Source organism: Sarcophilus harrisii, chromosome 3 (assembly GCF_902635505.1).
Source record: "Sarcophilus harrisii chromosome 3, mSarHar1.11, whole genome shotgun sequence".
In the NCBI taxonomy this organism is placed as follows: Eukaryota; Metazoa; Chordata; class Mammalia; order Dasyuromorphia; family Dasyuridae; genus Sarcophilus; species Sarcophilus harrisii.
Window position 1 is genome coordinate 14,505,516 of NC_045428.1, and position 12,380 is coordinate 14,517,895.

At 41.0% G+C, this 12,380-nt stretch overlaps 1 protein-coding gene across 1 annotated transcript in view; it reads left to right on the forward strand.

Moving 5' to 3' along the window:
- Nucleotides 1-12,380, forward strand: part of GMPS (guanine monophosphate synthase) — a 52,012-nt gene that overhangs the window by 10,732 nt on the left and 28,900 nt on the right. The window contains exons 2-3 of the mRNA XM_031957556.1: nucleotides 4,673-4,854; nucleotides 8,569-8,683. Of these exons, the coding sequence (XP_031813416.1) occupies nucleotides 4,673-4,854; nucleotides 8,569-8,683 (297 nt within the window). The remainder of the gene's footprint in view (nucleotides 1-4,672; nucleotides 4,855-8,568; nucleotides 8,684-12,380) is intronic.

Genomic DNA, 12,380 nt, shown 5'->3' on the forward strand with positions numbered 1-12,380 from the left:
TTTTCCAAAATCAGCGTTGATAACAGTGTGCTCCAGTGTGATACTGAGTTAAGGGGGGGAGGGGGCAGCAGGAAGTCTTAAACACATCCAGCCCCTTACAGTTCTGTCTGTATTCCACAGAAAGTGAAAAGGAAATTGTATTCCAGTTATTGAGGATTCTGGCTTGGGGGGTTCAGATGAACTTGCCCTGTCTGACTGAAAAGGTTACACACACACACACACACACACACACACACACACACACATCCCCTCCCCCTCTTCCCCCCCCCCCCACATCCTCAGCTCCTTTGCAGTCTGCTCTCCCCATCCTGGTCCCCCTTCAGATCCTTGAGATTATCAGCCCCATCAAGATTAATTTGCTCCAGCTGAGACGGGCTCTGGACCTCCAGCTCTTACCTGCAGCTTCTGGGCTGGGGATGGAGGTGGGAATAGGCTAGGGGCCTGTCTGGTCGTGGGACTCTGCTGGCCTTGCTAACCCCTCTGCTCCAGACCTTGCTGGCCCAGCTGTCCCCATCACCAGGCCTCGTCCGGATCGCTGTGGGGGATGGAGCTCCCGACAGGGTTTCTTGGGGCTCTCACAACTCTGGGAGGGAGGGGCTCTTCCTGGGGAGTGGAGGCCCAGGGCCGTGAGGTGATGGGCCGGGGCGGGGGGGGGGGCCCTGTGGTGTCTGAAGCCACATCTGAGCTCGGGTTTTCCTGAGTCGGTGCCCTGTAGTTCTCATGGCTGGTCTGGTTTTGTGAATTGATCCTGAGCAAAGATTCAGCAATTAACAAAAGTAATAAGGCTTACATGGGGGGAATGGTCATGAAAGGTTAATGTGTCCACTAAGAGCTTAATAAACATTAAAAAAATTTGATGTCATCTCTAGTTTGTTAAAAAGGCATGTTTGTTGGGTTCATGGTTAATAATTTAGTGTCTGTTCTATGCCGTAACATCTTTTACAACAATAGCTTTTTATTTTTTAAATGCAGTGATAGTGTTCAACATTCATCCTTGCAAGATGTTCCCAATTTTCCTCCCTTTTTCCCCCCACCCCCAGATAGCGTGTGATCCAATATAGATTAAACATGCTCTGTCATAACAATCTCCGTGTTGGTTATTTACATTTATTTTACTTGCATAATTTCCTTCTGTTCTCTGTAATAGCATTACAAGATAGTCTGAAGTTTAGGATTATGTGAACTTCTGAATCCCGGTTTGAATCCTAACCCTCAATTTAGAGAAAACCTTTCAGTGATGAACATGTAAGTCAGGAACCAGACTTGGTTTCTGAAAGGTTTTTTTTGGTTTGTTTTTTGATAGAATGCTTAGGAGAGAATCTGGAGAAAACCTGGTAGCAAAGCTCCAGCCCTTGGGTGTGGTTAGTCTGTCAATAAGCATTTATTAAGCACCTACTGTATGTACTAGGTTCTGGGTTATATGAGGATCACGCATGAAGCACCTCCAATATTTTGGCCAGAAGCTTACCTGATGGGACTCTTACCCCGGGCTATCCCAGCCACCTGCAGTCTGAAGGGAGAGATGTAGAGATATAAAGAATATAAAGACAATAAATACAAGTGGCTACTTGTAATTACAAACCAGACAATTTTGAGGGGAAGAGCTCAGAATTTTAAGGTCTAGGACTTCCTTTCCTTCTGTGTTTCAGGCTTAGGTGAAGGGGCAAACAGTCAGGTTGGTTTCCCACTCAGCTTTCCTTTATTTATTTCCACCTGGGTAGAGAAAGAAAACAATTAAAACATCCCAGTAATCTAAGATTTCTCTTCCCATAGACACACAAAGCCATACAACCTAGAGCCTTCCCTGAAGGCCTGTCACTGCTAAGTACAGCAGTTAGTGTTTACTGTAACTAAGAGCTGAAAAGAAAGTAGTTCATGATGGTCAGTGCACCTATTTCTTTGGAAAAGGCAGGATGATGCAGTAGATATTTCGTACAGGTTCTGCCCCAAATGGCTAAAATAAAATAAGTTTTTGTACTAGAGCTTTAGTGTTCTTTAACAATTCAGTTATTTTTCATAGAACTTTCTTTGGTTTCATATTCTTTGACCATTTGTCAGTAGGGGAATGGCTTACGTTCTTATGAATTTGACAAAGTTCATCTTTAAATAGATAGTAGTTTTGTAACCTCCCCTCTTGGATCAGGATTGGCCATGGTGTCACATCTGTGTCATCGAGTCTTTTAATACTTTTTTATCAATGTTATTATCATCGATAATCTTTTCCTTGTGGTTTGCTCTCTTGTTCTGGGTCAGTTCGCACAAGTATTCTCAGGAATTCAAATTCCTCGTGTTCGTTTGTTTCTTATGGTGCAATAATATTCCATTATATTCATGTGCCAAAGTTTATCTAGAGAATTCCAGTAGATAGGGCCCACTTCCCCCAAGGTTTTTTGCTAGTACAAAAAGTCTTATGACCATTGTTACATGTATATGGGTCCTTTCTGTTATTGACCTCCTTGGATTTAAATGCCCAGTTAGGTGGGATCATCAGCTCAGTCCATGTGAATATTTTAGTCACTTTTTCTCATAATCATATTATGAGGGCTGGACACATCCCAAGAGGGGATTAGTGGGTCCAGTTACCTTTTGTCATCTTTGCTAGTTTGTTGCTTTTATTTGAAACTAGAATTTACATTTCTCTCAATTAGTAATTCCAGACTCTTTTTTTCCAAATGGTTTTTGATTAATTGTTTAAAAAAATTGACCTTTTGTGACTTATCCATTGGGGAACTGTTGTTAGTCTTATATATTTGTATATGTACAAATATATACATTTCTTTTATGTCTTAGATTTCAAAGGTTTATTAGAAGAATTTGATGAAAATATTCTTTCCCACATGGAACTTCTCTTGTTCTAGGTGCATTGATTTTGTTTCTGCAAAAAAAAAAAAAAAAAAAAAAAAGGTAGTTAAAATTTTTTACCTTTTTTTGTTTTTCTCATCAACAGTTGTGAAAGATACTTTCTTTTTTTTTTTTTTTCCATTTTTAAAATGATGTAACTATTTACATTTGGAGCAGCTAAATGACAGTAATTAGACCACCTGATTCTGGAGTCAGGAAAAACTAAGTCCACATCCAGCCTAAGGCACGTCCTAGCTGTGTGATCCTGGGCAAGTCACTTAATCCTGTTGGTCTCAGTTTCCTCATCTGTAAAATGAGAAGGAAATGGTAAACAACTACACTATATTTGCCGAGAAAACAATTGGATAACAACAAAATTTATATTTAATTTGCAGCAAGTATTTTTAATTCCCACTTTAATAAAATAGATCCTGTGGCACTTCTTTTTGACGCATCTCGTAAGTCAGCGAGAGGTTCTCTTCACTCTGAAGTCTAGTTCTCTATTCATAATACCAGGCTCTTGGAAGGAAAAAGAGTACATATCCTTTTAAAATTTTGACCAACTGTAAAAGGGAGGAAGCTTAAATGGATTGTGCTTCTTTGAGAGAAGAAAAGCACCATTTGCAGGACCGCTGTAAGAGCTTTACTTCTAGGCTCTTGAGCAGTCATTTACTGTGGCACCTTCAGATGTAGGAGGCTAAGAGGAAAATGAAAAAGTTTAGTTGTGAACTGGTTGCTTCTGTAGCTACTACATTACATGTTTTGGTTCTTCTTAGAAAGCTACACCATCTGTCTCATTCAGCTATAACTGTTGGCGAAATTGCATTGTAATTTTCTTTTTTAATATTATCTTTCAAACCAAGGATTTGCCTTAAGCAAACAAAAAGTTATATTTTAAACTTGTTTGCATTTCTGCTCTAGAATCCTAAATTGTGATGTGGTGTTGGGATAAGACAACTCTGTCTTACCATCTTTTGGGTACCCCTATCAGTCTTCAGAGGACTTTCTTCATAAAACTCTTAAATGGGTCGTTAAGGTCAAGTTCTATCCCTTCTCTCTTGTCTCTCTCTTCACCCAATAGAATTTTAATACATTCATAAACAATATTTTGTTGAGCCATTCCCCCACTGATGAACGTCTCCTTAATTTTAATTTATTTTTTTACAACAAAAAGAGCTGCTTAAAGTAGTTTGACTATAGTAGAGTTTATTCTCAGATTTTGTAGATAGATGTATTCTTCACTATTTGGCACCAGTAGCGACTCTGCTTTATATCTTTCCTAGGCATTATCTTTGTTTCCATGGAATAGAAAGACCTTTATAGGAAATTTGTAAACCTAATATTTTAGAATTAAAAGTTATTTAAATGACTAATGAGAAAGCTTGGGACTGGAGGGATTACTTTAGAAAACCCAGTTAGTAATCTTGTCCTACTTAAAAACTACCTGGTTTTTGGTGGTTTACAAAGTGGAAAGGTAAAAATAGTGAGGGCTTTGGTTGTGGGGAACGGTGGGAATTGGGAGATACAAAGAATGGTCATAAGGCTGAGTTTCAATTTTTGGTAGATTTTTTTAAAAAAAACTGGATTTACATCAAATGGTTTAGGTGTGCATCCACGTTTCTTGTGTTAAGACAGGGAAGATTTTTCATTTTCAGTATTTAACACATTTCGTGTGGGGGAGTTATTTATTGTTAACTATCCTTTTATAAAGTATTAGGTCCCCAGTTACCTGCTTTCTTTCTGTGTTTATTGGAATGGATGTCATGACTCCTTTCTTCTCTGTGGTACTCATTTTCACAATTAAAAATTCTTTTGTAAATTTTATTCACAGTTGGAGAATGCTGGAGGAGATCTCAAGGATGGCCACCACCACTATGAAGGGGCTGTTGTCATTCTGGATGCTGGTGCTCAGTATGGAAAAGTCATTGACAGGAGAGTGCGGGAGCTCTTTGTCCAGTCTGAGATCTTCCCTTTGGAAACACCAGCATTTGCCATCAAAGAGCAAGGATTTCGGTAGGCTTTGTTCTGCATGGAGCAGGGATCTCAGGTGTTGGGATATCAGACTGACTGATTTGTTTGATTCGAGTAGATGTCTGTCTTGTTCTGGGAGTTCTTGTTTTCAATTTGTCTGAGCAATGAAATCTTATAGGAAAGTGTGGCATTTACCAGAAATGTCCCAGGGTTTACTCTTTAAAAGCAAAAATAATGTAAACTCATTTATTTAATTAAAAAAAAGTTTCTCATTTCTTATTACACCTCTTCCATGGACTGGTGGCCCAACAGACAGAGCCTGGGTCCTGAGTCAGGAGGATCTGAGTTCAAATGTAGCCTCAGAGACTCAGCCGGGTGACCCTGGACAAGAATTTAGCCTTGATTTGCCTCAATTTCTCATCTGCAAAAGGTGATGATAACATCCCTTCCTTCCTAGAGTGGTTGTGAGGATCAAAATGAAAAAATAATTATAAAATGCTTAGCTCATTGCTGACATAGTAGATGCTATAGAAATGCTTATTCCCTTCTCATGCCCCTTTGGGAATCCCTATAAGGATTGCATTTCATATGTTCTCTTATATGTCAAAGTTAAGTGATCAATGCTGAAATGTTAAGCAATATACCAACGAAGGAAAGTAGACAGGGCCTCAGATAGAATACTTTTTCTTCAGCACTATTTTACTTTTTCATATTGTATCCTGTTTTCTAGAGCCCCAAGTTGGGCTGATTAAAAATATACCTTCCTAGTGGAGAAGTGATGAGGCGGGACTCCCGAGGATGGTGGGAAAATGGAGTCCATTTATTTCCAGGGCTTTCCCCTTTTTATAATGTAACAAAACCATCTCTGAGCACGTAGGACTACATAACTTGCTATTGTAGTTTGTTGCCCATGTCTGCCACCTGCTATCATTGTGCTTCAATCTCATCACAGGTTGTCACCACCCCCTAACTTCTCAGGAAGGCCGAGGGCCCTTAGGGGAGATGGGGAGCCGAACCTGACATTGTTAGTAGGTTCCCTCTGGGCTGAAGGGTCTTATATCTTATCCAGAATTTCCCCATAGATGGGGAATCCACAATTACTGGCTTAAATATTCCCCATAGGGAAACTATTTCCCCAAAAGGGAAACTTTTGCCTATCACTGGACTTCAGTGATTTTGCAGGAGAGAGGTAGGCTGACAACTTTATGCAGCTCTGCCTCATTTAAACCCAATTCACATGTCAAGACATTGCCCATGATATCATTGGTCCTTTTCAGAAATGAAGGATGAACAACAACAATAAGCTCCTTGAATCCTTTAATTTTTTGTATGGATGCATGGAACATTTGGCAAAGATTCACTTAAATTGAATCTAGCTGCTCCAAGTCATTATTAATGAAATAACCACAGAGGGTGACTGTGACCCTCTACATTTCCAAATACTTACAAGGAAAGTTTTCAACATTCATTTTTATAACACTTAGTGTTCCAATTTTTTTTTCTTTTTCCCTCCCTCCTCCTCAGGATGGCAAGAAATCTGATATAGGTTAAATGGGTACAATTCTTTTAAACATGTTTCCATTTCTGTCATGTTGACAGATGCAAAAAACATGACAGATGCAAAAAAATCAGATCAAAAGGGGAAAATCCATGAGAAAGAATACAAACCAAAAGGTGAAAATACTTTGCTTCCATCCACATTCAGTTTCCTTAGTTTTCTCTCTGGCTGTAGATGGCTTTTTCCACCCTAATTCTATTGGAATTACTTTGACTCACTTGAGAGCAGCCAAATCCATCACAGTTGATCATCACAGAAACATAGTGTTACTGTGTACTGGGTTCTCTTGGTTATTCACTCGGCATCAGTTCATGTAAGTCTTTCTTCCAGGCTTTTCTGAAATCAGCCTGCTCATCATTTCTTATAGAATGATAGTATTCCATTGCATTCATATGCCCTAACCTGTTCAGCTATTCCTGAATTGAGAGGCATCCACTCACTTTCCAGTTCTTTGCTACTAGAACACTTTTTCTTAGGGACATTCTTTTAAAATTAGTCTGTTCTAGACAATTCTCAGATGAAGAAATTGAAACTATTTCTAGTCATATGAAAAGATGCTCCAAGTCATTATTAATCAGAGAAATGCAAATTAAGACAACTCTAAGATACCACTACACACCTGTCAGATTGGCTAAGATGACAGGAAAAATAATGATGATTGTTGAGGGATGCGGAAAGCTGGGACATTGATGCATTGTTGGTGGAGTTGTGAACGAATCCAACCATTTTGGAGAGTAGTTTGGAACTATGCTCAAAAAGTTATCAAACTGTGCATACCCTTTGATCCAGCAGTGTTACTACTGGGCTTATTTCCCAAAGAGATTATAAAGAAGGGAAAGGGACCTGTATGTGCACGAATGTTTGTGGCAGCCCTTTTTGTAGTGGCTAGAAACTGGAAACTGAATGGATGTCCATCAGTTGGAGAATGGCTGAATAAATTGTGGTATATGAATATTATGGAATATTACTGTTCTGTAAGAAATGACCAACAGGATGATTTCAGAAAGGCCTGGAGAGACTTACACGAACTGATGCTGAGTGAAATGAGCAGGACCAGGAGATCATTATATACTTCAACAATAATACTATATGATGACCAGTTCTGATGGACCAGGCCATCCTCAGCAACGAGATCAACCAAATCATTTCTAATGGAGCAGTAATGAACTGAACTAGCTATGCCCAGAGAAAGAACTCTGGGAGATGACTAAAAACCATTACATTGAATTCCCAATCCCTATATTTATGCACACCTGCATTTTTGATTTCCTTCACAAGCTAATTGTACAATATTTCAGAGTCTGATTCTTTTTCTACAGCAAAATAACGTTTTGGTCATGTATACTTATTGTGTATCTCATTTATATTTTAATATATTTAACATCTACTGGTCATCCTGCCATCTAGTGGAGGGGGTGGGGGGTAAGAGGTAAAAAATTGGAACAAGAGGTTTGGCAATTGTTAATGCTGTAAAGTTACCCATGTATATATCCTGTAAATAAAAGGCTATTAAATAAAAAAAAAAAAAAAAAAGATTTAAAAAAAAATAATAAAATTAGTCTGTTCTGACTTCATACAGAGGAGATTTAGTCACAAAAAATTACCCAAAAGGTCTCTTAAGTCTAACTTAGAAGATAGTTGTACAGCCTGAGGACATTGTTGTAAGATTCTCCAGTATTTAGTTTTCAAAACTTATTTTTAAAAATAAGTTTCTATTGATTTTGTTCCTTTATCCTAATTTCCCATGTATCTCCTGAACCTTTCTCCCACCTGTTCCCAGAGAACTATGCCTTAGGAGAAATAGTATTTTTTAGCAAGTCATCGTGTTTTAAGCAGTTCATTGAAAAAATCCAAAAACATGTGCAGTGTATAACCCCTTTAGACCCTCCTACCTTTATCAAGGGGCTGGTGGGGTATCTTTATCTCCTTTTGAGTCCTACTGGATCTTTACTATCTTATCCCTGCTCGGACAGGTGCTCCTGGTCTTAGTTGTAATGAGAAATGTGTGCAAACAAATGGGATGCTGTGAATGAGATGAATCCACAATTACTGGCTTAAACTAGGAGCCGTGAGAAATACATAATGTGGGAGAGATCACGTGCAGCTGCAGGGATCAGGGAAGGTTTTAGGCTGCTAGAGTTTAGGAAACTTAACAGTTGATGTGTGTGGCTAATTAATGTCTGTTCCTTCATCCCCAGCGCCATCATAATCTCCGGAGGACCAAACTCGGTGTATGCAGAAGATGCCCCCTGGTTCGATCCAGCAATATTCACCATCGGCAAGCCGGTCCTTGGCATTTGTTATGGCATGCAGGTACTCTCTCATAAGTGCCAGCACACAGGTATAGATGGGCTTACATCTTGGTCTGTGCCAGCTCCGCCAGTGTTTTTTTGTGTTTGGGGTAAAATAAAATTTGAGGTCATAAAAATCATATTTCACTTAAGGATCTAACATCGGCTGCCCTAAGTGAAATGTCTGCAGCACTGCGAACCAAGCGGTCCAGTTGCCCAGATTTTTCCCGTGCTTTGGAAAGAGGCAAGTCACAAGGAAAACCGCCCCTGGGGGTCCATAAAAAGCAGCCCCAGACTCCAGCTCTTGGGGTTCCTTAGTCCAGACATGGCTTCTCCTCTGTCACCTTCCACAGCTGGGACGGGCCTCCATCAGCCTGGCTTCTCTGGGAGATAGTTGGTAGAAGTCAGTTTTTCATAGAATTGAAATTTTCACTTTTAATTCATTCACATTTCAAGTTTTGATGATGAGTCTGTGTTTTTCTTCATCCCCTAGTGTTGCTTTTTCCTTATCCCCTTCTTTTAAATTCATAAATTCATTCCTGGGATTAATTTAGTTTGATGTACTTTGCTGCAAGTCCTTTCCTGAGGGTGGTTTCCCCTCTCCTCCCCCCTTCTGTCTTACCCTCTCCCAAGTTCTTAGATTTTATGTAAGTTTTTAACTTTTTTTTTCTTTAATCTGTTCCCTTTTCCTCTTTGTCTTCTCCTTCCCCTCTTAATTGGGTTGTTATTGGAGAATTTCTTTGTTCCTCCCCTCCAACATCTTTTAAACAATTTTCTTGTACTGTGTCTTTTCTGAGAAGTTTCTTTGCTCTCTTTTTTGTTATTTATTTTCCTTTCAGTCCTCTGAATTTTATTTTCTGATCTGGGGGCAATACCCTTGCTTGTTCTTTGTTTATTCTCTGTGCCCCACATGGTTGGCTTTTGTTCTTTGTGTTTGAGATGATGGTGTTGGGGGTCTGGGTACAGTGTGGCTGGGGCTGCTCAGACCCCTTGGAGCCCCGAAGGCTTCCCCAAAAGTCGGGCACAAAGAGTCTGGAGGAATGTGTGTTGTGGATCAGCCCTCCCCTTCACTCTGAGTCGTGCTGATGTACTTCTTGGGTGAGGGCTGTCATCCCCAGCCTCCTGCGCCCCAGAGACTGAGAGGCCTTTGGCGTTTCTAGGGTAGCGGAGCGCTGGCTTAGACTCGGGGAGGCCCGAGTGTGACTGTGGAAAAGTCACTTCATCCTTTGTGCCTCAGTTTCCTCATCTGCAAAAATGAGCTGGAGAAGGAACTGGCAACCCTTCTGGCCTCTGCCAAGAAAACCCCCCACAAAGTCACAACTGGAGGCTTGTTTCTCATTCTTGTCTGCTCCAGCCTTCCCTCATGGGCCCCACTGCAGAAAGGTCTGTTTGTGAGGGAACAGTATTGGCTGGCAGCCAATACCTGATGCCAGCCGGGCAGCCTTGTTGTCTCACGTTCCTGCTGTACGCCGGGCACCACGTTCACTGCTGGAGATGGGGAAGAGAGACCCCACAAGCCCCCAAATGTCTGTAAAGCCAGTTTTGTGTGGGATAAGGAGATGAGTGCCAGAGGGAAGGCACCCAAATTAGGAAGCTGGGGAGGCTTCTTGTGGAAGGTGTGTTTTAATTGGGCCTTGAAGGAAGCCAGCAGTGAGAGTAGAGGCGAGAAAAGGTGTGACAGGATGACCACCTTCCTTTCATTAGACCAGCTGATGGAGATAGACTTCTGTGTCATTCTCTGGTGCCCTTGTCCCTGTGGGACAGAAGCCCGGAGCAGTAGCTCTGGCTTCCCCAGGCTCTCCTGGGACTGCTCTGCTAACGGCCTTGGCTGCTAGTTTCTATAAATGTTAGAGACAACCACGTGTTGAGGACCCAGGATTTTACTTTATCCTTCGTGAATCATCCGGGCCTGGTTCTCTTCCTGCTCCTGACCTTTGACCATTCTGGCTGCCAACGTCTGTGAGAGATGATGGTGACGTAGATATTTGTGGGTCTGGAGTAGGGCTGACGCCCAACCAAAAGAGGAATGGCAGAGTTCTCATTCCACATCTGACTTAATCATATCCGACTTGTCTTTTATCTATTGATTTTTCTTTTCCCCTCCTCCCAATTGAGCTGTTTTAAATCCTTCTGAGGAAAGTGGTGATTTTACAATTTCTGTAAATGGCCAAAACAGATTTGTTTGATCAAAATATGACCTATGTGCCTCGATGCTGAACATTTCAGAAAGGAAATCTGTTAGAATTCAGGAAGTGTGCAGGTCAATTTTTTTTCTTCTCTTTTACTAGCTCGCAAGCTTTGAAAATGAATGGAGGAAATAGAGATCAATGATTCACAATGTGCAAGGAATACAAATGTATTCATGGTTCCTCTTGCTGATAGAGTTCATTATAGCAGAGAGCATTGGCCTGTCAAACACCTAAAGCCAATTTTGCCGGGTCGATTGCAGATTTTACTTGGATTAGTTCTTGGGAATAGAAGAAATCCAAATAGAAACAAGCAATGATATTCAATTTTAAGGATCCACATGCTTCCTTCAAGGCAGCATCTCCGATAAAAAGGCTTTCACGTGTATACTATTAACCTTTCTTTGTCGTACCATAAAAATACATCTTAATTTAGTTGAACATTAGAGAAATACAGCAAGTAGTTAATAATGTGCCTTGAGTTTCTACTGCATTTTCCTCCTGGAATTATGGGGACTTTAGTCAGTTATATTCCAAATTGTGTCAATTGATGGAAAATTTGTTAAGTTTTTTTTCCCCGCTTTGTTCTTATATGGAGGTATAAATATGTCCTCTTCTTTGAACTGGCTTTTACAGTTGGCATTTGTAGAATTAACTGATTGGTCCCTTGCCCAAAAAACAAGTGTAGTTCCTTTAATAATAAATGTACGATCAACTTAAGAGACTGTTTGCAATAGAGGAAAGTGGCTTGATCTTAGTTTATGGGGAGGGGAATTTTACAGGATTTCTTATTCAGGACTTTTTATAGAAAAATAGGAGAAGGAAATTGGTGCGTTTTTGACACAGTCAGAGCACCTGGAGAGATCTCTTCATGATTTCAGCCTTTCACATTACTTAGGCATTAAAGGACCGTTTTTGACTCATCCTACTTTCACGGGGTGCTTCGGACAGCCAGAGCATGGGCAGCGTTCTCTTAATTACCCAGTGCTTTCATTTTATGAAAGGGAGGAATTAACTGAAACCCTTCTCAGCCTCGTCTTGGGACGCCGCTCAGACATTTCTGAGATGCTGCACTTGACTCCTGTTCATACACTAGATCTGGGATACAAGGAGGTGCCCGCTGGGGTCCCTAACTGAGGTCTCCCGACTCCTGGGTCTGCCTGACTTCTGGGTCACTGCGGGCCACACTCAAGAGCTGCAATCTGGGGGTTATTGATCAGGTATTTTCGGTTCATAAGGAGAGTTCAGGTCAGTTGGAAGGGCAGAGTAGGGAGACCAAATGAGGGCATCCTTGTATCCCTTTGATGGCCCTGGGGGAAGAGGAGAAGAGGAGGAGCTTAGATCCACTTTATGGAGATGGAGGTGGCTGTGGCTGGGCGGCGTGGTAGCTAGCTGGGCCTGTGGTTGGACGCTTGCTGGCTTGTAACTGGCCGGGACCCTTCACCGCTTCCCCTTAATCCATGGGAAAAGGAAAAGGAAAAGGAAACTCAAACTCCCTGTGGGTTTTTAACCATGGAAACCTGGGGACCGCAC